General features: G+C 39.9%; 2 protein-coding genes across 16 annotated transcripts; one reads left to right on the forward strand and one right to left on the reverse strand.

The window, feature by feature from the left end:
• Positions 1-233: 233 nt before the first annotated feature.
• Sap47 (Synapse-associated protein 47kD) lies at positions 234-27,395 on the forward strand. 15 transcript variants are annotated; one of them, XM_070281599.1, is made up of 11 exons: positions 236-612; positions 885-1,458; positions 9,337-9,384; positions 16,725-16,973; positions 19,211-19,308; positions 19,666-19,766; positions 19,837-20,111; positions 20,199-20,317; positions 21,109-21,423; positions 24,471-24,702; positions 24,895-27,395. In XM_070281599.1, the coding sequence occupies exons 2-11, from the start codon at positions 1,241-1,243 to the stop codon at positions 24,935-24,937; spliced, it is 1,698 nt and encodes a 565-aa protein (XP_070137700.1). In that variant the 5' UTR covers positions 236-612; positions 885-1,240; the 3' UTR covers positions 24,938-27,395. The 15 variants fall into 15 exon arrangements, 11 of the variants coding, with proteins under 11 accessions (XP_017103106.2, XP_017103109.2, XP_017103110.2 ...); XM_070281600.1 differs by having other exon boundaries at positions 236-526; XM_017247617.3 differs by having other exon boundaries at positions 235-1,458; positions 16,725-16,964; positions 19,211-19,287.
• On the reverse strand, positions 15,082-15,582 carry LOC108129558 (E3 ubiquitin-protein ligase RNF125). Its single transcript, XM_043211948.2, has 2 exons — positions 15,310-15,582; positions 15,082-15,253 (listed from the first exon to the last, which is right to left on the reverse strand). The coding sequence occupies exons 1-2, from the start codon at positions 15,469-15,471 to the stop codon at positions 15,212-15,214; spliced, it is 204 nt and encodes a 67-aa protein (XP_043067883.1). The 5' UTR covers positions 15,472-15,582; the 3' UTR covers positions 15,082-15,211.
• Positions 27,396-27,408: the final 13 nt, after the last annotated feature.

A 27,408-nucleotide genomic window follows, 5' to 3' on the forward strand; every position in this document is an offset into this window, starting at 1 on the left:
CATAGTAATACTAAACTAGTATGTGAGTTTAAATTTGTTTTTTGTAAAAGTTATTTATAAAGAATTTATTCAAATGAAAAAGTAACAGTTATTGCAGAAAAAAATTTTTATGGAATTTTTTGAATAAAACCTAAGCTCTTTTTAAAAAAGTTTAAATATCAAAAGTGATACCCCAACAGCTGTTTCGATAACTTTTCAGTGGTTGTTATCGGGTTGCACCATTTATCAGCTGTTTAATGGGCAGCACTGGCCAAGAATAAGATAAATCATTACTGCTGCGCATTTTTGTTGTTTGTGGACAAGACGTGTCATTATTGTTTAACTTTGAATAAGAACGCCAAAACAGCTGGCACATGCGCAAACAACGGGCGGACTTTCCAGCGCACAAAGGAAAACCCACCACCACCTCCACCCACCAAGGAAAATCTTTGGCCTTTCCAGGGAGAAATCGCGAGAGCCCTAAAGAGCTCCGCTATTTGAGCCATCGACATTCCGCTGCTCCGTCAGTTTTCAGAGGACCTTCGAAGTAGGCAGAAATCCAATCCAAAGTATCCTTGTCTCGTAAAGACCAAGAAGAAAAAAAAAAAAGAAAAACCCCCCAGAACTCAAGTGGTAATTGGCTAACGACGCAAGTTACTTTACGGAAAATATTCAAAAAAAAAAAGAAGAAAAGTGCGAAAAGTGTAGAAAATCGATCGAATATTGCAGTCTAAAACTGTCGTGAAATTGTGTGCCACATTTGTCGCCTCGCTTCAGACGATTTATATGCCTGTTTTATTGATTTTCCTCACTGCCTTGTGCAACGTCGTCATTTGGCCAAAAGCCCCAACTGCCTAACTGAATGCTCCTCATGCTATTTTCCCTTCCATCTGGACATTTTACAGCGTGCGAATTGCGAATATAGTTAAAAATTTACATAACACGAGCCGAGAGTTGAAAGTGAAACTTCTGTGGTGCGAAACACTGAAAGAAACCATAGACCCATTACGAAAAGTGTAATAAAAGTAACCAAGGAGCCCACGGAGCACGGAGCGGGAGAGCAGCGTTTTGCAGAACAGGAGAGTCCAAGTACAGACACTAGAGCCAGAGAGAGCCGAACGTGCGCACGTTTTTCCGATTACAGGGAGTACAGGCTAATCCTTGGGAGCATCAACAGTAATAGTAGCAGCCCCAGCAGCAGCAGCAGGAGGAGGAGCCCCCAGGAGCGCATCAGAAAAACACACAAAAAAAAACAGCAAATATGTTCTCGGGACTAACAAATCAATTTACATCGCTGGTGGGTGCCGTGAAGGGCGGCGCCGGCGATGAAGATGTACCAGCACCCACAGGAGAAGCGGCCGCCGCTGCTCAGACCGCCGCCTCCACATCCTCGGAAGCGGTGGCAGCCGCTGCCGCCGATCCAGAGGCAGCAGCCGCCGCTGGCGCCGAGGGACTCGAAGGCGAGGAAGCTGGCAAAAGGTGAGTTCACTCACATAGCTTCCCCCAACTCTAGCTAGAGTCTCCTACTCCGTGGTCTTCCGTGACTCTAAATCCTGACTTCACCTGACCTGACATGGCGTGTCAATGTGACCTTGCAATTTGTACCTTTTAACATTTCGCTAGCCTAGCTCTTTGCCCTATTCCCCCGCCATTTCCACGCCACATTTATCATCATAGTTCTGGAGGTTTGGAGCTCCTCCTCCTGCATATTTCAGATTGCATTCCACACGCGCTCACGTGACTGAACATAATTGCTTAAACTGCAAACCAAATGCCCGATAATTTGGCTCCTTCTCCCGAATATGTATCTTGGGTCTTCGTTTTAAACGAAGTTGATTTATTTGCCTCCAAGTTTTATGGCAACCCATTTCTATTTGAAAATGCTAGGAAAATTGAATAAATTGCTTTTGGATGGATGGGATGGTTCGTGCTCTTCGACTGCAGATTGGAGAATTCAATAAAATTAAAGATTGAATGGGGTTTTAATAGAAATTCTCCCCAAGAGGTTATAGCTTTTGGAGGTTACCACCATCACTCACCATCTTCATCACTTCCTGGCCCATATCCTACACCCATGGATATCCGTAGTTCCTGGCTTAGACAAATGAAAATAAAATCCAATTATTTTGGGGGCTTTTTTGGACAAGTTAAGCCCATTCTAATGCCACAAGTTGTTGGCCAATCCTTTGTAACATGGCAAAGTCAACTAATGCCCTTGTCCCCCCACTCCTGGAGCTATTTTTCACTTAATTTCGCGCATTAATATTTAATTGTGTGAATTGCTCTCGGGCTATGGGCTATGGGCCAGGATGTCAAACGGGGCGGTCACGTTTTTTTTAGCCAGCTGTTGGCAGCTGGTGTCGTTGATGTCCGTGATGTGTCACGCCTACTCTACTACGCCCCCAGGACCCTCACCCCACCACCTCCTTTCACTATCAATTGACATTGACAAGTTGGCCCCAGCTTCGTGTTGTCTTTACTCTCTTCTGGTCTGAGTTTTCCTATGAAAATAATTTGCACGTGGCTTTGGCTGCATAACCACAAAATGTTGAGTCATTCGAGCTGGCTGTTGTCCTTTTAGCCTCCTTCTCCTGCCCTCCCTCCTTTGTACATTCAGTTTTTTGACCAGCTTTTTTCTTCTGTGCGAAAAACTGTCACCAATGTCAGCGAGTGAGAAGACGACGAGGACGAGGTGGTGTCGGGTGGTGTAGGTACCGCGGCAGGATGTGTTCCTTTTTGGTGGTTGGTTGCTTTCCAGTTTCCAGTTGACTTTTGCTCGTTTTGCGGATCGATACCACAGAGAGGGAGCAGAGGCAGAGAGTGAGAGCGTAGACGAGAGCGAAATGTGCACATGTGATGTGGCCAAAAACGAGTAAAAACGACGCCATGTCCTACCGCCTACAGCCTACCACCCACCATCCAGGACCTCCCCATCATGTTGTCCTTTTGTCAGCCTATTTAATAATTGTGCATTCAGAAAACGTGTGCCGTGGGAGGCTCTTCCCCCTGATTTTCCCAACAATCAGCGTTAAATCTCTATAATTTTCAATGAATTAATTTATTCAATTTTCCGCTGCCAGGCATATAACAGTTTTGGCCTCGTTTGTGGCCCAAAATCGATGGGAATTGGTTCGAAAAATAAAGTAAGCCATGATGGGCTGGAGTAATTACTATTCACCTTCACCTGTAAATGCCCTCCTTTGGTTGTTGCTTTTTTTTCAGTGCAAGCACCAGGGCCAATGTTGTTGGGGGCTTTCAAGGGCATTTACACTATTTGCACTTGCTCTCTGCGACTTTTCTGTGATTTTCTGTGTATGTATGCATGTCCTTGTTGCCTTTGTTGTTGCTGTGAGTGTCTAAAATTATGCCAAAATAACAAAAAAAAGAAAGTACTAGTAAACTTAAAAATAAGAACTGTTTCATCTTACGACTAAATTGCTTGGCAAACAAGCAGGACAAACGAGGCGCTCCAGAAAAGTAGGCAATGCATTTTTTAAAGCCCGCTTGACACAATTTACTCGCCAAGATGCACAGAGAAAAATATATAATATTTAATAATAATTTTAAGAATTTCTTTCTGTGTCTCTTGCAATAAAGCAACTTTTGATTGGCTCAACAAAAAGTTTTCTTTTCTATTTGGGTCATCATTAAGAAAACAAAGGAAACAAAAGTTGAGAAACAAATATTTGCACATGCCGCCTGTTGTTGGCCTAGCCTGATTGAAATATGTTTTCTATATGCAAATAGAAATCGTTCCAAAAAAAACTTGAACCCCATGTCCAAGCTTTGGGTTACCTATCCCCCACCTGGGGAAGGTGGTCTTTGGTCGGCAAACATAATAAAATCTAAGCAATGGCCTCAAAATAAATAAATAAATACGAGCCCGCGCCAAAGGCGAGTCCACAGTCCAATTTATCGACGCGACATTTGGCCTCCCACGAGCGCACACATTTCCCAAGGATATCAAAATAAGGATAAATAAGAGAGACAGCCAGGAGGAGTAGGAGAGAAAGACCCAATTGAAAGGCTGCCAAAACCAAAAGCCCCCCGCAACAGGGGCTACTTAAATTTAAAGGCGATATTAAAATTTCATGCCAAAAGCAGGACACTGCCGGACATAGCCATCGTCCAGGATATAGCCATATAGCGTGGGTGCTAACGACGACCGTTCGTCGGTTGGTGGCCATTTGACATTTGCCATTTGCCAGCCAAATTAACGGGCATGGCCGAAAGCAACAATTTTTGCGGTCAGCACTGCACAGGGATCGTTCCCATTTTTTTTTTGCAATTTCATTTTTGGCTCTTGTGGGTCCTGCCTTAATTGCCGTCTGCGCCGTGGGTGGCCGAAACTATTTGTTTTATGTATTTTTTTGTCAGCTTTCGCATTTAATTCAATATACAGTGTCCTTTTTCTGTTATCCTCCATGTGTGTGTGGGAGAGAATTTAAATCATTTCTGGTGCGGCATTTTGTGTTTATTGTTTTGTGCCAGAAAATTAATATTTATAGCCGCGGGTCTACAAAAATAGTAATTTTTATGCAAATTAAGTGTTTGTCACGAATTTTTCAGAACTTAATTGCTGGCCAGGGAATTTCACACGCCCGCTTGAAGTGCAAACCGAAAATAGGTTGATTTGATTAGCTGGCATTTGGCTTAACTACATGGTATTTGGTTTAATTATTTTAATAAACCAGAAGCATACCTGAGGGGAGCTTCTGAAATGATTTATGGCAGAGCTTGTGGTTGGCATATCTAGCCATAAAAAAAACCATTCCCAATTCGAGGCTATTAAATCGGCCAATCAACTTAACACGGATTTTATAGATGCACTTTTCGAACCCGAATTTTTTCAAGTCAGGTCCTACTTCGGCCGCCCAAATTGGCGGTCAATTATGCCAAAGAGCAACGTGAACCGATTTTTATGACCCTGATACGCAGGCAAAAATAAAAAAAAAACATATATATGTGTATATAAAAGTTTATGTTAAGTCGTAAAGTGACCCCGGGGCTGGTTGAGGTGCGAATGGTGCAGATGTTTTCGCCCTGTCCAATGGAATTTAAAGTGTAATGAAATCAGGACACGGCAGGACCATATGGAAATCGAGTTAACCAGGTGGGGTCGTGGAGCATAACATATGCTGGAAGTTGTTCTTTCCTCGAATAAAGATAAATGGAAAAGTTCAGGGCCGGAAGTCAGCAGCAGTCGACTGCAGAGGGAAACAGGAAGCCCAGTTACAGTAACAGAACAAGTTAGAGCCTTTTACGATACGATAATGTGGTGGTCGGCCTGCTGCTGCAGACACACACAAGATGATAAAGTTGCGTTAAGAGCCCAAGACAAGCGTTGGCGAAACATAAATATTAACGGAGCGCGGAAGTGACAGGCCAGGCGAGTAATGGCAACAAACGATGCAACAGACAGCTAGGAAGGAGACAGTAGACAGTCGAGTCGACAGGACCAAAGGACACACACAAAATTTGCACGCACACACATTAAAGGCAGCTCTCAGGAATTTGCTTCAAAGTAGCAAATTACGGCGTATCGTAAACACGGCAGCAGCTCGACTACGTGTTTTGTTTCTATTTTCCCGCTGCCCCCAAAGTGCCATGAAAAATGTTCTGCCAGAAACTTTCAGAGGCTGTATCTCTCCTTTCACGGAAAGTCAAAACTTGAATTACTCTGTTGACTTTTGGGCCAAGAGCTTGAAAAGTTTACCAAAAATTTGTTTGAAATATAACCGCATTTCAAAGAAAGATCTTTAATAATTTTAATAAGTATCTTTAATATTTTGTAGCCCGTTTAGTACACATCTGCAGTGCTTATTCAACTATGCAAATGGAGGAGTATATCACACATCATTCCGCCCATGATCCCTCTGACAGAGCAAGTCATAAAGCCCATGGTTCCAGAAAATAAACCGCCTCTTGTGTAATATTTAAAAATTTACATAAAACACGCCACGCTCTATAAAATTCCAACTGGAAAAAAAGAAACGAGAGTAGAAAACATGAGAGTTTGATAAGCAAACCTCCAACATAAGCTCCGGGCTGGGGGGGAGGTCGGGATAAATACCAAAAACTGTTGGGGTGGCTCTGGCAGGAAGGGGCTCTATTTGCATTGCGTTAATGGCAGCTCAGTTGCCAGTTTTAAAAGCCAGTCCCAATTGCTCATGTGTCTGGGCTGACTGATTCTGGCTGATGCCGCCCTACCTTAGATGGGGGGATGGTATTGGGGCTCTGTGTGATGATTTGGTCGAGTGTAGAGCACATAGCCTGGGGCTTTCAGGACGGCCATTTTGTTTGCTGGCGTGGTTCATAAATTTCTGGCTGGCTCTGCAGTTGAAATTTATGGCTGGGCTTTTTCTGGCTCTTTCCTAATCACACTGACAGGGGGGGAGAGCCATCTGGTTAGCACTCACAACCGGCAACAGGACATCTCATTGTCTCCGGTCTAACCCTTTTATTGGAAGAACGAGCCAACATCTTTAGCCTTTGTTTCCTTATTTCCTGGCAGGGGCTGGCCTAACGCAATTCTGTGGTCGGAGACGGGCCAGGACACAGGCCCAAATGTGTTTATGGTCGGAATGAAAAAACACGCGTAATTCAATTTCTGCCAGAGCCACGTTCACGGCAGCTGCACCATTGCTGGATGCTGTATCCTTTGGCAGCCACATCGCCTCGAATTCAATTTTCGGTTTCGACAACGACAGCTACCAGGAGCCTCGAGGCCAGGACGTTAACGTGCGCAATTAATTCTGTCAACAACAGCCTCTAACAGTCGGTCAGGCTAGGGGAATGGCTTTTGGTCGTGGTTTTTGGGGCCGTTCCGACGCCGTTTTTGCTCCGTCGCGCAATTTGCAATTTAAATGTCCAAACAGCCAGAAGCCAACTAACATTTAAACTCTTTCTAGCTTGGGAGCTCCTTCAGCTCCTTGGTCTTTAATCCAATTTGGTTGGGGACCTTTTTCGGAGGAATATAACTTTTAATGAGCATTGCTTGTGATTTGGGATGATTGTAATCAAGTTTCCTTGGATAGCGTGGAAACTTTCCTATTCGCGGCTTTTCAATAAACAAAATTACTCAACTTTATGGCTAATGACATTATTCAGGATCCAGTATCCAACTACCACCGATAGCCCAGAGAGAGCATATCCTTTAAGTGAAAATTCACACACTTTCCATGGCTGTACGTGACAGGGAAGCCTTTTGCCATTCACTTGCCGAAACTTGTCCAATTTTCGTGCCTTAAAAGGTTTCTGACTTTATCTTCAAATGGCTGTCAAAGTTATCGGAGCGAAATTAAAGTACGCCCACTCCTCCTTTTATGGCCCGCAGCGCTGCTCGGGTTTGGCAGAAAGGGAAACATTGCCTTGGAATATCGATTCTGCAAAATGCTGGATATACAAATGGGAGTATTTCCACTTGTTGTGGAATGGACTTGCATACCAAAGTCAAAAGCATTTCTTAATTAAATGGTTGGCTTTTGCATTAGATCTGTCGGCCATATTGCATCTTTATGGCTGTCTGTATGTCTGTGTGTGGGTGTTCGATATCCTTTCATTCATTGGTGACTTGGCTCTTCTCTGTCTGGCTGTGTATGTGTGTACGTTAATTGAAAATTTCAAACGGCTTAGTCCTTCCATCTGGCGAGAGGCCTCTTCAAACAGTTTGCTTTGTAATTGAGTAATGAAATATGCCGAGTCACAGGACCACAGCACCCATACTGGCGCATTTCGCTGCATACCAATTAAGATAATACACGGAGTGAGAGAGAGAGGCTAGAGAAAGTGTGCTAAAGGTCAACACGTTGCTGCATGGCGCAGTCCTTGGGTGCGGCAATCGGGACTACGCGGCGTATAAGTAACGCTCTCCTTCTGCCAAAAATCACGAGTCCCAGACGGTTTGGAAAAATGCCATTAAAAACTAGTTGCCTACTTATGGGGGCTTATTTTGGGAACAGTTTTAAGACTTGGGCACTGGGCCAAGTAGAAAATACTCTCAAAATATAAGCCATAATCCAAGAAAACCCCTTACCACTTGAATAATTTCGTTCGCTAATAATATTTATCTTCTCCACGACCGAGACAAACAATCATTATCGCATCACTCCGAGGCGTAAGCTCCATATGCTGGCAAGTATTGGTTTTGCAAAACACAAGCAATGCAGCTGGCGAATGGCGCACAACATGGCGTATACTTAATTAGCCTTATAATGAATGCCACGTTATGTAAAAGAGGACGCAGCTAGGAAACTGACGCAGCAAGGCAGCTAGGAACGAATGCCGTCGGAAAGTTTATTCTTCGTTGCTATACTGTGTTGCCGTGGCTGACAATTTGCCATAAACAAGTTGGATGGTTGCGAAAATAGGGTAAAGTCGGTGTGTATATTGGAGAGGGGTATTGTGTATTGTGTGTGGTATGAAATAAAGAGCTTCAGTTAATTGAATAAAATTTTCAGCTGACGCTGTTGGTGTATGTGTGGCATAAATTACGCATGGCCACTCCCCAACATTGTAGCTCCACTGAGTGCCAATAACCAGTGTCCTTGTTGCATGCATTTTGTTACATTACGTATACGCGATGTGTTCAGCCAGCTTAGACTTTTATCTTGGTTGCCCTTTGCCGTGTTGCCTTTCACAGGACGGGTAGAGTGCGGGTATGGTATTTTCATTGGGTCAAGGTCAGGCCACGATTTGCATTACATTTCAATTTGAAAACTTTGTTCCTCCACTCTCTTGTCTTGTGGGTTGGCCCTGCCCTTCCCACCTGCTGGCAATTCGATTCGATTCGAATAGTATTGTTTATCAATAGCCGTCCTTGCCGGCAGATTGTTACATAAATATCAGAACATTTACTCACAATTCCCCCGTCGAGTTGATTTATGTTAAGAAATTGTTTTTCTCTTCCAAGCTCAGCTTGAGATTTACGAGCGTAGGTATGTATTTCCTTTCCCGCGTGAACTCTGGTCTTTTATACCCGCCGCGCTTCTGTTTCGCATTTGTAATCATATCCTTCGGCTTAATTAGACGGTCAGGTCAGGAAGCATTTTAGTTTGTGTGGGCGTTTTGCAGACACAGACCCTTTGTGCCAGGTTTTCCGACACGAAAATGTCTAATTAATTTGCCCAACACATAGAGGATGCCTGGACGATATACATCTTCATTAACTTTTGAAACTTTTCACTCTCTTTGCAGGTAATTATGCCGACGGTGAACAATGCCAGATGAAAGGAGGAAACTCATTTAACTTATTAGTGTTTGCTATTCAGGCCAAGCAGAATTTCTATTTATTATTATTTAATTTATTATTTAATTTGAATTATTTGATGTTTGTTTTATTTATTTTAATTTTTGTAGACTTCCCAAATCCGCATCCCTGGTTGATTCATTTGTTACAGAAGCCACGTAAGTTTATATTATTATTTTGTTTCAGTTTCATTTACTACTTTTGTAATTGTAAGTAATTATCCAACTCCTTGACCACTAGAGCATAGCAATCAAAACTATTTACCTTTTTTTTTCCATCCATTATGAACTTTTTCTCGCAGTCGTAAAATCATTAAAAGCTAAACTTTTTGTTGCACAACAAGCCCTTGGGGGGGGGGGCAAGGCAGCAAAAAGGCTCCAACCAGAGTAGTCCTCGTCATAATCGCTCCAGCAGATTGCAATGGCAAGCACTTGGCCGCCGGCGCTGAAAGTTTAATTGCGCCAAAGCGGTAACACCCACAATCATGTAGTGTCACTTGCGACAGGACTCGTCGCCGACTCCTCGGTGTAATAACATGCCTCGGTGTCCCTGAAAAGCGCCGTGGGAACTTCGAGTCTGGGAACTGTTATGGCCCTCCCACGTGTTGAGCATTAAGCAGAGCCAACCACCCACCCCCATCGTGATCCTTGCCCTTTCCTTTGATATTCATTTCAAGTTAATTCATCTCAATCAGCTTAAATATGAAGCTAAATAATTCATTTGCATTTCGGGGCGTGCTGGCTGCGTATAATTAATGCGCATAAAATGCCAAACACTTTGCACCTTTTTGCTACCAGTTTATGGCCTAAAGCCTAAAGGTGCCCTAAAGCCACCCAGACACATAAATACACATACACCAGTTCCGGGGCTTGATTGAGTGAGAGAGGACCGGCCTGGAGCAGGGCCCCAAGGCAACAATTGTCCCGAACCTTTGCCCTGGGATATTTATCATTTCTCGGGGACTGTGACGCAGTCGTCATTCCTTCAGAGTCATTTAATTCAGAATCGGGCTGGATGGGTCATCGAGGACTATAAATAAATGTGTGTTGAATGTTGGGTGGAACTGCTAATCAGTTGGGATATCCACCCATGTTTACCAAGGACAATTGTATTCTTTGCTATTTATATCCTTTTTCAATCAGAGGCCATCCTTTCGCATTCTATTGTGTTTTCTATCGACCATATTCAACTGGTCAGGACGTATTTTTAGGAAAAGGACAAAGAAAACAGCTTTTAACTTTTATGGAGGGTGATTTAAAGATTCAAGAAGATGATGATTTAAAAATATATCTTTATTTAGCCTTAAAATAATAATAATTCCAACCACAAAGTTTATTGAAATTCAAACAAAAGTTATCTGTCTGAAAATGTTTCTGGTTCAAATACATCCTCTGGAATCCTTCGTCCTGACCCAACATCCAATGCTTTTAGCACCACACTCTTCAAAATCCAATACTCTTTGTTGTGGATTCTCAAATGGAATTCTGTCGGGGCCACAATTGGCATACACCGCAGGAGTGCGTGCTCCGGGAAATGTGAAATGCCTGGCGAGCTGAGAAAACCCCAACCGTAACCGTAACCGAAACGTAATGGGGCCTGTTGTTCCAAGAGTTGGGTAAACTCACCTCTACCTGTCCGTCCACCTGTCACTTGCATGCGGAACAGTATTGTTCTTTGCGATGTTTGCCTATTTTTAGACTGCGGCGGCACATCGCATCAACTTTTAGCCTAATTAACCTTGTTCATCATCGTTGTAGGAGGACCTACTCTTCAATAGTTTAAGTCTCTACTTGATGATAATATTATGTTTAAGGAAGAGTTTCCGCCGCAGACTGCTTGGATGATTATGTCTCGGGGCTTATCGCGGGTGTCCTTTTAAATGGATATGGCTTAGGTGCTCGTTTCCTTTAATGTTTCCAGCCCGAGTCGCTGCGACAGCCGTTAAGCAATCATATTAAGTGGTCTAATGGCTAGGCGGGAGGGACTTAATTACACAAGTATGATTATGTCCAAATGGCAACAAGTAGTGGGGCGTTTAGAGTACATGGTAATTACAAACAGCGGACTAGTCCTGAGGTAATTATCCTGCTTACATAAAGAAGCCACAATAACAGAAGGACATTGAAAAACTTTCTAAAAAGTTATACAGACTTGCGGGGAAACAAATCTGGCCATGAATCACCATTCTGGCCGACAATCTGGGCCTCCTTTTCCGTCAATTGGGCTAATTCACGGCACAAAGAGTTTCAATCTCTGTTGGCCAGTTTGTTCATCAATTCTCGCTCTGAATAATTTATGCCCAGCTCGGCTTCGGCTTTACTTTTATCCCATAGCTTTTTTTTCTTCCATTTCTGGGCTGTGTTTGCTCATGAATATTTGATGGCGCACTTTTCGCCAGTTATTTGTGTTTGTGCAACTCACTTTAATTGAAAATAAACGGAAGTAAAAAACTCATAAAGTACATAACCAACAAGGGGGGTGTAACACATTTTTTAATGTAGTATGAAAATAGAAATCTGAAAGAGCATCAAAAGTCAAATGTCACATGGCCGAGACCATAAATGGAGGATGGCAATCGTGTCGATGGATGGATGGATGATTCGCATTTATGCAGACATTTAATGTTTCGTTCATCTTTTATTAATAGCTACACATGGCCATGATTATGTAGATAGTCCGCTGTAGCCTCCGTTCCAGCGGATTTTCCTGCCTGTGGCTTTCCCTCCTGTCTCGGTTTTATTTGGGGGCCAGGCTTATCCGCCTGCTGTTTACCTGCTTGCTGGTAATTTGTCAAATGCGGATTTTTCCAGGCGTTATTTAGCTGGCTGTTGCGCCTCCAGCAGAGAGGGCATTTGCGAGGGTAGCTTTATAAGTACTTTATAGCGATATTATAACATTAAAGAATTTTTAAGCAGCATTTTGTAAGAATTATTTATTATTTATTCTTTAATTTAATTCTTCCAATCTAAACTTGCTTTTTTTTGGAAGGTCAAAAGTCAGAATACTGCCCTCTAAGAGAGCAAATCCTCTTTTGGGGGTGGCTGCTGAAAATGATGATGGTGGAGATTCTTTGGAGGCATTGAGGTAGGAGGAGGCTCAGCAGGTGCCTTCTGCCTTCGGTGGGATATCATTTATTTTTGCTTTATACACGCATTTAGCTTTATTTCGCTTTGCTTCTTTTTCACGCTTTCGTTGCGAGGCAAATATAATACATTTCCTATAAGCATTATCTTTAAATACATGGCCATTGTGTAGGTGAAAGCCGTTGTCAGAAAAAGGGAAGAATGATGGAGGGCTCAACATGACGGCAACGAATGGTATTCCGTTGCCATGAGCCTCGGATATTGGCCCTTCAGTTCTTCTGGCCGTTGCGTGTCTCATTGCGCTTTAGACCCTTTTGAAATGGGAGAAATCTCTCTTCGACAGCTCCAGCTCCAAATCTCAATCCAATTACAATCAGAGGGTGGCCTACAACTACTCCTACTACTATGTAGCTCCAATTAACTGAAACAACAATTAAAATGGGCAACTGAAGCCGTAAAAAATCATCTCCAACAAAAGGAGCAACGCCATTCTAAGCTGACAATGCAATTTTCGCATCAACGCACCGAGGGGGTGGCCCAAAAGGGGGAGGACTACAATAAAAAAATGGGGAAAATGGAAAATTGGGAGGGCTGTGGCAGTAAAGTGTTACTACACACTTTGCCACATTTTCACTCCTCCATTTGCAGTTGCAGTTGCGATTGCAGACCCTTTTTTCTCCCTTGGACCCATCCTCCTGCTGGCTGCAATTTACATAAGTGCCATGTGCGTTGAATCTTGTTTTGTCATTCACTTTTCCGAGGTCCATGGTGCCACGACTCCATGACAATGTTACAATAGGAGTGGAAAATAAAGGGAGAAACTGTTGAAAATATTCTGACAATTTCTCCAAGGGAATTATGATAAAATTCATGAGGAACTCAGGGCTTACGTTGTTTAAAAAAGATTAAAGTTTTGCATTTTATTCAGAAGCTTTAGGCATTTCTATTTCATAAAAACACGTACGGTTGCATTCTCACAACTAGGCACGTAATTCGATTTAACTGACAAAACAATAAAACCTGTTACTGATATTGGCAATCAAATAAGATTTTCCAATTGACAGTCAACTACCAATTTTCTTTTTTTTTCCATATTTTCCCGTAAAATCCCAGATGTAATATTCTGTTTGTACATTCCCATGAAAAATATTATTTAATAACAACCTGCAGCAGTATTTATCTTGTCTCTAAGCCTCTGGTTTCATATTGATTTCCCCTCCTCCCATAAAGGCAAAGATGAAAGAATGGTTGGTCTAATTAATTCTTGCTGGCCTTGTTTACTCTCTGGATTTATGATGAAGATGTCTGGAGAATTGAGGTCAGCCGCCTGCGTAGCAAAAATATACTCGAACCCTTTTGTTTCTTGTGATTTCTGTTTTTCTGCCATTGCGGCATGTCGTAATTCTTGTTCCATGCGTTATTCCGCAGAGCAGTTTCCCCAAACTTTTATAATTAAAACTTTTCACGGAAAAAATCCAGCGGGAAGACAAAAAAATAAACCAGCAAGGAATTCTTAAAAAAGAGAAGAACTCTTAAAAGTCGATATGAATTTGTCGGGACAAAATATGCATGGAAGTTGATGGGTTTTGTCTTCCTTAGAAGCTCTAGTACTCCGAGTGGACTACTTTAAGAAACCATTGCTCAAGTATATGGCCGACCACTTATCGGTCCGGGCCCGGCTTAGTTATGCAATGCCCAAATGGGAATCCACGGAGCCATAAATAAAACCGGAAAACTGTTGCCGCCGCTGTCAGGTCAACAAAACTGCGTAAAAGCCATACCCCTCAGCCTCATCCTCAGCCCATATCATGCTTCCTTCCTTCCTTTCAGCCAATGACGAAGAAATAAATCACAAAAAAAGGGAAGCGCCGGAAAATAAATGGCAGCAGCCGGACCGAGGGCGGGAGTGGCAGGAGACCACTTCCTTGGAGGCTGGCCAATTGCTAATGATAAGCCGCCATGGACAGGACGATATTCATTGTCGGGCCCATAATACTGATATGCAATAAGTTTGCACCCTAATTGGGCTGGCCAACATGGCGTATGCTCGACGCGGACCGACATATGCTCCTTTAATCTCTTGACCCAGTTGGTTGAATTTAATTTGCGGCCACAATTAAGTGCAGTCGTGGGCGAACTGTTGATTTAATATGGTCTGCAGCAGTTTTTATTCGATTTGCAAAGAGTATTTTTCAGAGTTTTTATATTCGAAGCTTCTGCATCGCTTAACACAACGCACTTCGTTGGCCTTGCCTTGTCATAATGAAGCATAATGCATATGGATCCATAGATATTTAAGTGGAGCGGCATTACCCGGCTTGCATAGCGATTGAAATCCTTTGCCTATCGCTGCGAATTTCATATTATTTCCCTTTTATATAGTATGTGGAAATGTGTGCGTAGCCCATCATCCATACATCCACAGAACCATACACTCTTTTTCATTCTGCGACAGGGCTCCGCTTTATTTTTTCCTTTTGCCGCCGCAGGCCGGGCATTCAATATTGCAATATGTGCATGGAATTTCTGAGCACGATGAGCAAAGGGGAAAAAATGGCGAAGGCGATGGCGATGGCTCCCCAATCGATTGTTCTGAAAGACGAAGGGTCTATTTGAAAGCTGGCTAAGAGCCAGAGAAAAGCGGCTCAAAGAGCTTTATCGGCAGCTGTGTCTCAAGGCTCAAGTTTAGTCCTCGAATCAAGTTTTTATTGCTCTTTTAAAAGGTTTTGGCTGCCAGCAGCTTATCAAAAAACGAAACCGTAATTCCACCAATTTTAAACTCAACAGAACAACGAAATTTATTGGTAACACAAGTAACTACAACGAGAAACAGTTGGATTTTGATGAACATCATGAGCGCAGCCCTTTGTCCTCGAACTAGGAATCCACTTGCCGTCGAACGTTATGAGAAGAAAACTATCTTAACACACGTGCCCCTTTCGCGCTGATCGAGAGGGAAGGACTAAATAAATGAATATTAAATTAGTGGGACATGCTTACAATGTAATATTCGAACGGAGCGCGGCAGAGCGGACATCTGTTCAAGGGTTTCGAGTCGTAGACCTTCCGCAGACACCTCCTGCAGAAAAAATGATTGCACGGCGTTCTCACCCGGTGCCGCATCCGGCAAAGGCACACGGAGCAGTCGCTATTCCCGGCCATATCTCTATACCCGCCTTCGTCGAATTGCCCAAATTATATTTTTCGATCCTTGTCCTTGTGTGGAAACTATTTTAGTGTGCCGCCAAGCAACGACGTTTAAATCAGAGCTCCAAATTTTGAAGGGTCTTGAATTTTTTTTTAAATATTTATCACATGAATGGATAATTGATGTACAAATTGTTTGAGGTATTCCGATCAAGGATCGGTTGAAAATTGGCAAAGATATGGTCTTCTCTGTGGCTCATATAGTCCCTCCTTGCATTTTTCGGAATTTTGAAGAGGAGCACCCAGAAAATTTGACTAAAATTCTAAAAAATATTTTTTTTCCCAGATTTTGATGCAGAATAATAGAGAATCGATATACAAGTAGTTTGGGGTATTCCGATCAAGGATCGGTTGAAAATTGGCAAAGATATGGTCTTCTCTGTGGCTCACATAGTCCGTCCTTGCATTTTTTGGAATTTTCAAGGGGAGCACCCAGAAAATTTGACTAAAAATCTAAAAAATATTTTGTTCCCAGATTTCGATGCAGAACCATTGAGAATCGAAGTACAAATCGTTAGAGGTATTCCGATCAAGAATCGGATAAAAATTGGCAAAGATATGGTCTTCTCTGGGGCTCACAAAGTCCCTCCTTGCAGTTTTCGGAATTTTGAAGGGGAGCCACCAGAAAATTTGACAAAAAATCTAAAAAATATTTTGTTCCCAGATTTTGATGCAGAATCATAGAGAATTAATAAACAAATCGTTTAAGGTATTCCGATCAAGAATCGGACAAATATTATCTAAGATATGGCCTTACCTGTAAGTCATATTTGTCTCCCCCTGACGTACTATTTATGCTATTCTTGGACAATTTTGTGAAAAGCAGCTATACCCTCGGCAAGGATATACAACACTTGGTAAATAGGTGTTTTCCCCAGGCACCAAATCAATAAAATATCACACGAGCTATCATTTGGTATTCACCCTGTATCCTGCATGCGAACTTACATAAGCACTTTCGGATGACAAGAGGAGGCGCCAGCTTATTGTCTGACATGGTACATTATAGATTTTTATCAGGCCCTTATCCTGACTGGGCCAGTCAAATGCAAGCATTCAATATTGTCAAATTAGGGCAAAGATTGATTGTCGTTTTGTCAGGCAGGCCTCGTCATTCCGTCAGGCTGGCAGGCAGGCAGGCAGACCAAGAAGCACTCCTAACTAATGCTCTTTTCCTTTCTTTTTCTTTTCATTTATCGCCGGAACAGCGGATGGCTGGGCAGCGCCAAGGGTTGGCTGGGAAACGCCTCGATACCATCGATGCCAGCCATGCCGGCCATGCCTTCGATGCCATCGATGCCAGCCATGCCGTCGATACCATCGATCCCGGGACTGCGCAAAGCCGGTGGAGCCGAAGGAGCTGAGGGCGCCGAAGGAGCTGCCGCCGGAGAGGGTGGCGCCGCCGGCAGCGGAGCCGTGAGTGGTGGCGAGGATGACGACAAGTCGAGGTATATTAGGTATGGGTGCCAGCTTAAGAATGACGGAATTTTGTATACGAAGCAGCCGCTGAAAATGTATTAAGTGAAGATGAGAAGCGCGTTTGTACTTTAGTTCCTTGGTTCGTTTTCGGTTAAGCCAGCCAAAGTTTTGGTTTTGGCCTTTTGTTCAACTTTTCCGGGCTGCCTTTTGTTTGAAGTCGTTAACCGAAAACCCCAAAAAATATAAAACAATCCAAGTTTTTTTTAGCCTCCTTAACAGTTTCGTAAAGAATATGAGCATAAGTTAAAGTTTTCCTTGATTTTTATTTACAATTAGTTTGCCTAACTAACAGTTGAAGCCTTTTCCACACAATTAACCTAAAAACTAACCAATATACACACGAGTTTCTCTCAAACTACTTATATATCTACTATATACTACACATCAAAGGGGCCTCATCGCCTCTAACATATATTTAGTTGAGATATTGTTGCGCATTCCCACTTAATCAATATACTTATATTTACGCATTCGTTTAATCTACACGATTTATCTTGTGCTGATTCAAAGTTTCACTTTTTCACATATTAATAACGTTTTGTACAAATCGAAATACGACCTCTGTCTCTCTCTCTCTATAAATCTCTTAATCTCTAATCCTATTTATCTTTCATATTTCTAATACAATAATACATACATTTATAAGTCGTTTCAAAGTTTTTGTATATAATGCTATAAATTGGCTGCAGTTGGTAAGCAAAATTTTGTCCTTTTATGAGATGTTGGGTGAAATACTTTAGTTACCTTTTTAAAAACTAACCTTACGGTAAGTTGTCCATGATTCCCATCTATAAAAGGATACAATTTTGGCAAAATCCCAAACAAATCTGAAACATCCATTAATCATTTCATTCAGCTCATGATCAAGTGAAATTTATTAGAATTCTATTTCAACACAAAACAAATACATAAACCATACATTTTAACATTTAGCAGCCCCATCGTTATGATTCGTTTTATTTTATTAAAACCATTTAGATTATAATTTTTGTCGAACGCGTCGAAATCAAAACCAAAATACGTTCTTTAACCATCATTTGTTTAGACTTTGATAAATGCTCAAAGTATCAGATTCCATCATTACTGAGCGGCCCATCGAATCCAGGTCAAGGAAACCAAAACGAGACCCAAAAACCCATCTGGAACAAAGTATCCCATGGCTACATACAGTAGATATGAAAACAAGCTCAAACCTAATTGTTGTTGGTAGTTGTTTATCATTGTCATTATTCCGATCATTTCCATTATCATTGTACTTTTCGATTCGAGCTCATTTTGCTGTGTAGTTATCATTTCTGTGTGACATCCTTTATTTTTCCTCGTCTTTGTTTTTTGTGTAGCGGCTAAGAGTAAACCCACCTGCCCAGTTATTTGGCCAGAACCCTTTCCCCCCCTTCTCTCTATCTCTGTGTCTTTCCTGGGGATCCGGTTTAATTGTCTCTAAATTGGAAAATAATTAGAAAGTACGAATGGGACTCCCCTGCATGATTTCTTAGTGTGATCTGTTCAAGAATCCCTTTCGTTTCATGTTTAGTTACCTCTGTGTAGACTCCTTTTTGGCATTCTTCATCTCGACATCACATGAGATTCTGTCACTCCATTCTGCATTCACGAATCAAATTGAAAAATTTCAATATAAATGATTATCTGTATACAAAAACATGAATACGTGTAAATATACATAAGCGTTATAAAATATTTCCATTAAAAATTTAAGATGTTCTTGAAGACGTCTTGAAAGTTGTGTTTCAATTCCCCAAAGAAAAAAATACATATATGAATAAGAGAGACAGAACCCAAAGTCTTTTGGAATGTTTTTTCTAAATAAATTGATTAAAATAATAGCTTTTATTAAATGGAGTTTTGACTTGAATACTTATTATATTATGAATAGTACCATTTATGCTATTATTTTAATGAATTTTGATATTTTGCATGGCTTTTTTTCTATTCTTGCATGTTCTTTTATTATTCCTTTTATTTCTTAAAAACAGCAAGATTTTTGTGAAATATTGCATGTATAAATTTTATTAAATCTTACATAGTTTAGCTGCATTTTGTCTGAATTACTTCTAGAGCTTTACACAATCGAATATCTATATTCTTTACACAAACAACTAAATACAAAATTATATAAAACTTTATACTTACATTATTTTTTATACTTTTATTTCTTCCTTATCCCTGGATTCAATCCAAAATTGTGCAATTGCAGCGCCACAGAGGGCGCCGACTCGCATCCAGCTTCGGGCGGGGGCACGCCCACCGGCGACGAGGGTCAAATCGGACAGGGTAAGGGCGATGAAGTCAAAAGTACGTGTCACACTTTGATTGGTAACAAAAAAAAAACTATAAGAGACAACTGAAACTCTATGCCAAAAGTCGAATCAATGTCAACTCGAATTGCCAATTCGCATAAGATTGAGTTTAGAAAGCGGTGACAGGTTACTAACCGAGCCAAACTTACTAGTAAACAAGTAGTTGAAGTAGAACCCCTTTTTACTGCCTCTGAATCCATGACACCCCCCACTGAATCAGTTTCCCCCCCCTAGCATCGTTTACTTTGTAGTCAAGTTCAGTTACTTAGTTGCAGCCCGCTTGCGGTTGCCCCTTTTCGAACATTTATTGGCCCACAAAGTTAACTAAGCTTGATTTTAATCCGTCCGACAGTTACCACAAAAGTAACACAGCAAGCCAAACACTTTGGATCCTTCTTGTCATCGGCCATCAGCAAGGCTGGCAGCAAAATCAAGGAAACCGTCAAGGATAATGTGAGTAGAAGCCACTCGGCTATCCTTCCCAGGCATTCATTTCATTCATGGCTTAACCTTTCAACTTTAGACCATTCTCGACTCGTTCAACAAGGAGCAGGAGGCCTTCATTAAGGGCCAGGGCGGTGTCGGCAATGGAGCCGCTCCCTGGATCGGTCATGCCAACGAGGCCAAGATTAAGGAGGAGATCCTGGGACTGTCGCAGGATCGTCGCAACTTCGTGCGTGCCCCGCCAGCTGGTGTGGACTTTGAGTTTAGCTACGATACCGCTTATCCCACGGCCATAGCCATTATGGCCGAGGACAAGGCGCTGGAGACGATGCGATTCGAGCTGGTGCCCAAGATGTGAGTATTCAGAAATGGTTTTAGCTTAAGAATTCTTCTGAGAAGTTTGCCCTATGGACCTTTATTTAAATAACAATTCTCTCACAGCATCACTGAGGAGAACTTCTGGAGGAATTACTTCTATCGCGTCTCCCTAATCATCCAGGCCGCCGAGCTGGGCACCCTGGGCGCCGACGGTGTGGGCCAGGCCTCCAGCGGCGAAGATGGTAAGTTTGTTGTAGCTCCATCCACCCGGAGACGAAACCAAAACTCCAGGATGATATATCTCTTAGTAATGAAATTCAGGAAAACAGTCTGTCTCGCTCACCAAACACACACACTCGTTACTCGCGCGCTCTCTCTTTCTCTCTACCTCTGTACCTCTCTATCTATCAATCTATCTACCTCTTTCTGTCTATCGACCAACCTACCTGTATCTGTATCTATCCTACGACTATCTTTCTCTAAGTATAAGTATTTCAGTTTTTAGTTCACTTTAGCCACACGCGCCTGTTTAACTTATGATTTTCTCTTAGTCCTTTTTCACACACGCTAGCTATCCAAAGTTTTCCGTTCTCTCGCTCTCTATCTCTATCTACCTATCTATACTTCTATCTCTGTTTAAAAATACTATATCCTCCGATTCTCGATACTTGGCTAGCGTCTGTATTACACCGCCTAAGAGTATGCTCAAGTTTTAAGTTGATTCGAACCCCTTGATTTGTAACCGTCCCTCCACCTGCACTGGCTTGTGTCGTCAAGGACGCGAGTCCTTAGTTTTCGGTTCTTGTCAATAGCTCACTCCTCCCAGACCTCCCCAGTTCATCTCAATCGCGTTTCGAAATTCGAAATTAACGTCGCCCGCCAGCCGTCCTGCGCCTCACCTCAATTTTATTTCTTAATAATTTTATTTTTTACTTATGAAATTCCATTTTTTGTTTCTGTATTTTATGATTTTTCAAAAACACGAAATTACACTTTGAAAACGAATCGAAACTCAACTGTGTTGCACAATCAGCCAAAGAAGTGGCCACTAAAGAGAGCATATCCAAGACTGCGGAGCCAGCCAATAACGATTCGATTAAGGCCATTGCCGAGCAGCCAAAATCCTTGGTTGAAGCCGAGGGCGAGGTAACCGAAAAGGCCACCAAACCCAAGACTGGCAACGGCAAGGGCGATACTGGCAAAGAGTTGGCTCACAAAATCTCCGAATCGGAATTCGTTTCGGACGATTTTCAGACCACCTGCGAATCGGACTTGGCTGAGATCCAAGATGGCATGCGAAAATTGGGCATTGATAGCATGACCCAGCAAGCCTTAGCCACGACTGATGGTAAGAGTTGATTATCTTTAGTTTTTCTGATTATCTTAAGTTTATTGTTAAACGTTTCTGTTCATGTTTAATTTTTTGTTTTAATGACTAACATTTATTGTACATACATTTGCCCCATGAAATTGAATTTCATTGGTGTTCTGGTCCACACGAAACATTCATTCATACACATGCCAGCCAGATTAAAAGACATTATCACACTAGGACATGCTACATGTAGTAGATATCGGGATTGCTTATCCGGCCGACTTCAGCTCTATTAATCAACTAGTTTTTAGAGAATTATCAGTGCCAATCGATGTTCAGACCACGATCATTGCCATCTACACACGAAACTGTCTCTTGTCGAAGTGGCGTAGTTTCATTCTCAAGCATCTCATAGCCAGTATTGCAAGCAAAGCCATACAAGAAACGATTTTTTTTTTTAAATACAAAAACAAACAAATCAAACAGAACAAACTATCCAAAAAATAATTAAAACAAACAACAAAAAATGTGTGTACAAATCAAGTGTAAAAAACGAACAATTCTCTTTTTTCTCCTCTGCTCTGTTTCTTTCTTTTGTGTCGATTACATTTTTGTATAAAAATCGTTTTTTCTTATTACGTATACGTATCCGTCAACCAACTCAAGCTCTGGCATTTAATTACTAAAACGAATCTATCAAATTGCAAGTAATATAAAACCAATAATATGAATAACTCACATAAATAATTCTAGAAGTAAAGAAAAAGCAAACTAACGGATAACAAAAGTATTATAAATTATATAAACACATATAAACACGTATATCTATATCCTGGATAAAATAGAGTCAAATCGTTTCGTTTGCCATTCAAGCAAAATCAAATATATATTATATATGATGTATAATTTGATTTCGAGAATCGAACAAGTAAAGCCACAAAACAAATTTCTAACAAGTTGAGTATGACCAAACTGATCAAGAAATTTATATATTCTACATTTATCCTATTGATACAACTTTCGCTCTCTCTTTGCAATTTCGTGCTCCTCTTTTTATATTAAATTTGCAATTAAAATTCATTTACCAAAAAAAATAGCTAGATTCTTATTTCTGTTATTCCCTTTTATTCGATCAAATTTTCGGTTTGCCTTATATTTCTTCACATTTCTCCACATTTTTGAAACCAAAAAGAAAAAAATTTAATATTACCCAAACTGGCAGCGACACAAAAACCGATCCTTCTCTCCTAGAATTACACCAAATTTTTCGAAAATATTTGAAAGAATTTGTTATAGATCAAATTGTTAACAAAAACATTTATTTTCTTCATATATTTCTTGATTTATTTACAAATCATCTTGCAGAAGATTGAATGGATTAAAACCAAAAAAGACAAAACAAAAAACTAAATCTAAATTTCGAAATGCAAACAAAAAAAAAAAAATACAATAACAAAATTATACAAAAAATACTACAAAATTGCCCACAGAAAAGAAAAGAAATTGTTAAGCGAACATAAAAAAAGTACTACAAGAAACAAAATTATATACATACTTATAAATATATTACTTGACAACCAAGCAAATTTGAGTTGAACCCCAAAAGTCGCATAATTTACAAAACCGAAGAAAGAAAACCCCAAGAACCGATACTAAAAACTAAAAAAACAAAACCGAAACTAAATTTTGTGTGGTAAGTTAGAAATTGTTGGTTGAATAAAAGCAAAAACAAAAACAAAACAAAAAAAAATAAAAATATATATAAATTGCAACAAACTTTAGTTGTGATATTTTCGTTTCCATGTTGGTTTTTAATTGCATAACATTTCTGTTCAGCAATATTGTATGTAAATATTATCCTACAATCCAAAGTAGTTGCAACTTCAATCATTTCCCTCTACGCTCCTGTGTGTGTCTATCTACTTGTTGTGCATAACGTTCTAGTCTGTGTGTGTTCCTTATATTCTTTAATTTTAGATTGTCAAAAACATTATTATTTAGCAATTAAGTGTAGTTATCGTGAAAGTGCGTGCTGTGGAAGACCTATTGAGGGAAAGAAGAAAGAAACCTTTTGTGGAAATTGGGCGCTTCTTTCCAAAATTAATTGCTTTTTTATCCTGCACCTATAATGATCAATTTGAAGGATTTTTTAATGAAAATAATTCACCTTCTGAACCAATCAGATACTCAATTTTTAGACCAACTCACCACACAAAATCGATTTTGAAATAGAAAGAGTTCCATCGTAAAAATGAAAACCTGAAGAAGCCTCAGACCGACGTGAAACTCAGTTTCTTTCCCCTGATTCTCTCTATCTCTACATGGCATTTTAAGTTATTTGATATTATACTGTATTGTTTGCCGGCTTTTATAAATAATTAATCTAATGGCAAGCTTCGTATTATATTATGTGTGTAAATAAATAATATATTGTTCAGTTTGCTTGCTTTTTATGCGTAAATGCTGTAAATACACATGAATATTAATTTCGTTACGACCATTTTTTTTATTAATTGATGGAGTGTGAAACGCAAATAAATAAAAAAAAAAAACACAAATTGGTGTTTCGGGGCTACAAGCAAGTCATGGCCTGGTACTGGTACTGGGACTGGGACCCACCTATGTACACAGAGGACCTCTGGGTGCACGCTATCCGTTAATTAGTGCTAGAACGAATACTAAACAGATCTGATTTGATATGATTGACAAAGTGAAAAAATAAACAAATTCTTAACTACTTGTAGACGGCTATTATTCAGTTACGGTGCGAATACCCAAGCGTATTACTGTCTGTGAAAATCTATGTCTTAGCTATAGCCCCAGGGACTAGCCGTTGAAGGTAACGATGATCTGAGAACAACCATGTACTTGCTTGGGATGGTCACCTAACCACACATCAAATGCTTGCCTAGACACCTTTGATACTAAACCTATGATATATCCATATCAATATATTATATACTATATGTAAACCGTGTATGCTAACCTATTATATCCTTATATAAGCAGATATTTGTTAACAAACTTCTAAGCCACACAAATTCTAATTAAAATTCTCAATGTGCTCCGTCTTTTGCCAGAGGAACAATGGGAAAAGGATCTGGAAGCCGAGCTCAAGGACTACGAGGTTGTTGATGACGGTGGCACCAGTGGCGGCGGCGGCGGGGGAAGCAGAAAAGGCAGAAGGACGAAGAACGAGGTGGAAGTGGACGAGGAGGAGGACGAACCGACAATATCAAACTTGCGCACACGCTCGACTAACAACGACTGGGAGGAGTACGCCGATTTAATTGAGGATACCGATGATTTAAAGTAATTAAGAGCTTATATCGTAGTTTCTTCTAAGTTGGCTCTAAGTTTATAACTATCTTTACTTTATCTTTCTTTTCATTCCTTTCTAACCTTGTTTCCTACTTGATTGATTGATTAAATACCCCACAATATTGTTAAACAAACAAAAAAATAAAACCAAAACAATTGAAATTTTGAAATATTCAACCACAGAACTTTGAAGTGCCTAAAGCGCACCATGTTGGGCTATCCATGAGACGAGGCAGCGCTCCCAGCGCTCTTCTAGTGCCGGTGATCCACAGCCCCACTCCTATCCCGGGGGGCCTGCCTTGTGGTGGCCTATTGGAAAAGTTGGTTGAGATACCCAATGTTACCCCCCCACAACCCCACACTAACTCAATTATTGGCCAAGAGCAATGCGTTCTATTCAGTTACCTTTAGACATGATATAAGACACTAAACCAAAAGATATCGATTTTATTCAACCTTAAAGTTTTAATCAAAAAAAGAAAGAAAAAAAAGAAAATGAAATCCCAGCCCAAGCCAATCTGGTATTCTATGTATCTACTATATTCTCTTATATTTGGTTCAAAACACCGAGTGGCAGCGGTATATAGAGGGTCGTCGGTATTACTTGCCAATTGTTCAGCACACGAAATCCGATATCCGATATCAGAAATCCGAAATCGGGCAGTCAGAAGCCTATCAATAAGTACTTATATAGAATTACACACCTATACACACCTACGAATGCAGGCTAAAGGACAAACCGGCTATAATGCTATAGATGCAGATCATATTTGAATATAGTGACTAACAATTGAGTAAAACCAAACAACAGAGAAAGTCAACAAATAAGCTTCAAAGGGAAAATTTTGTTATTTATATTTATAAATAAATTATATATACACATATATATATACAGATAAATTAATGCATTTGAATTTAATGTGTAAAAATAATTATAATAAAGATATAGATATAATATATGTAAAGATACGTGACACCCAAAATAAAAGTTGAAAATTTCAGTTAAGCCATGTATGCTTGATAAAGCTATTTTCTTTAAAAATTTGCAGTTGATATACATAGAAGCGGAGTAAAAAAAAAAGCTAGCAAATCATTTATTTGAGAGCAACAAAATAAATTGAAGAGTATTATTTCTCCCTCAAATAGTTTATAGTTAAACGAAGATATTAAACATTGAATTATCATTGATTGATGCTTAAGCCACATGTTAAAGAATAAAATAAATAAAAAAGTAAATAAAATAAAAGTATCTATTGTTTAGCTCAATTAAATGGCTCGCCAACAAGTCTTGTTTTTCAGAAGAGTTTAAGTTTGAGACTCCATCTTCTTAGGACCTTTTTTAGGCGAAACTATCACCTTGCTGTTCCACTATCGAACTAACTTCCTTGAACGAAACTAAAAACAAAATGCCAAAACAATAATATCTGAATATATGAATTGGACTTGATAGACGAAGAAACTAAAAACGCAATTAACAAATTACAAGTAACAAATGAAAAGTAAACGCAATTATAAACAATAAGCAGTTCAAAACCTTTGAAACAAATATATACACATATATATTTATATACTTCACTAGACAAATTTTTATGCATAAACTAAAAACAAAACAAATTCTATATTATCAATGTTTTTGCTCTAAATGTCTAACTAATTGTTAATAAAACGAAAAATCAAATTATTTTCTGCAGATGAAACGTTAAATAAAAATGCTATGAATGTGTAATTATTTGTTAGCAGTGACTACCAAAAAAAGGCAAAGATATATGAAAGCGAAGAATAAAATAAAAAAAATTAAAAGTTATGACATTTAACTGTATATTGTAAATTTAATTTTAAAGAAATGAAATGTATTTACACGAAACGGCATCAAATATGATATGAACTTAACAAATTTTAAAATTTATATTTACTTTGTGCGTTTTTAAACATGTTGGCGACACAATGACAAGCAAACTAGTACATAAACCAAACTAATAATAACAATTAATGATAAATAATGTAATAATGTTGACAACATACCTATGTATTTTACAAGGCAGAACAACAACCCAGCCCCCTCCAATCCAATAACCCGATCCACACCGATCCCGAAAGATATATCAAGCCCTGCATTGGCACCTCTTCACACATACTTTATTGTCTGCAAAGAGTTTATTATTGAAAGGCGAAACAATTAAATTAACGTTTATGAGCAAGTTTGTTGAGCAGCATTCCATTACTATAACATTGCAAATGAAATAAAATATATGTATATGTACTAATTAAATTATATCACCCCCAAAAAGAAGAAACTGAAAACAAAAAGTATATATTAGTTGTTTAACGATTGATAAAGTTTAGACAGAGGAGAATGCCATGGTGCTGCCTCCGAATGCAAAATTAGCCAACAGAAGGCAGAGAAACACTCCTTGAATTGCCATAGAACATTCTTTCCACTCAATTTTAAAAGAAATCGCGCCGCAGATCGAGGGGTTCCTTCACCGGGAACACCCTGAAAACTAAGCACAGCAAATCGGGAAATAGAAATTTTGTGTAAAGTTCGATGACAGGACCGAAGACACCAGCATGAACACATACGAGTATATATACATAATAATTATATATATATGAGAACAATTTAACGAGATTAAAATCAACTAAAGTAATAAAGGGAAAGTGTATAACTATTAAAACTAACGAAATCCAAACTCTTTT

Source organism: Drosophila bipectinata, chromosome 3R, assembly GCF_030179905.1.
Source record: "Drosophila bipectinata strain 14024-0381.07 chromosome 3R, DbipHiC1v2, whole genome shotgun sequence".
NCBI lineage: Eukaryota > Metazoa > Arthropoda > Insecta > Diptera > Drosophilidae > Drosophila > Drosophila bipectinata.

Excerpts from the sequence above, each read along its gene's own strand:
- Sap47 (XM_017247613.3), top strand. The coding sequence starts at position 1,241 with ATGTTCTCGGGACTAACAAATCAATTTACATCGCTGGTGGGTGCCGTG. Across the intron at positions 16,974-19,210 it reads GACAAGTCGAGGTATATTAG|CGCCACAGAGGGCGCCGACT; the intron begins GTATGGGTGCCA and ends GTGCAATTGCAG. Across the intron at positions 21,424-24,470 it reads AGCCTTAGCCACGACTGATG|AGGAACAATGGGAAAAGGAT; the intron begins GTAAGAGTTGAT and ends GTCTTTTGCCAG.
- LOC108129558 (XM_043211948.2), bottom strand. The coding sequence starts at position 15,471 with ATGGCCGGGAATAGCGACTGCTCCGTGTGCCTTTGCCGGATGCGGCAC. Across the intron at positions 15,254-15,309 it reads CTCCGTTCGAATATTACATT|CGCGAAAGGGGCACGTGTGT; the intron begins GTAAGCATGTCC and ends CCTCTCGATCAG.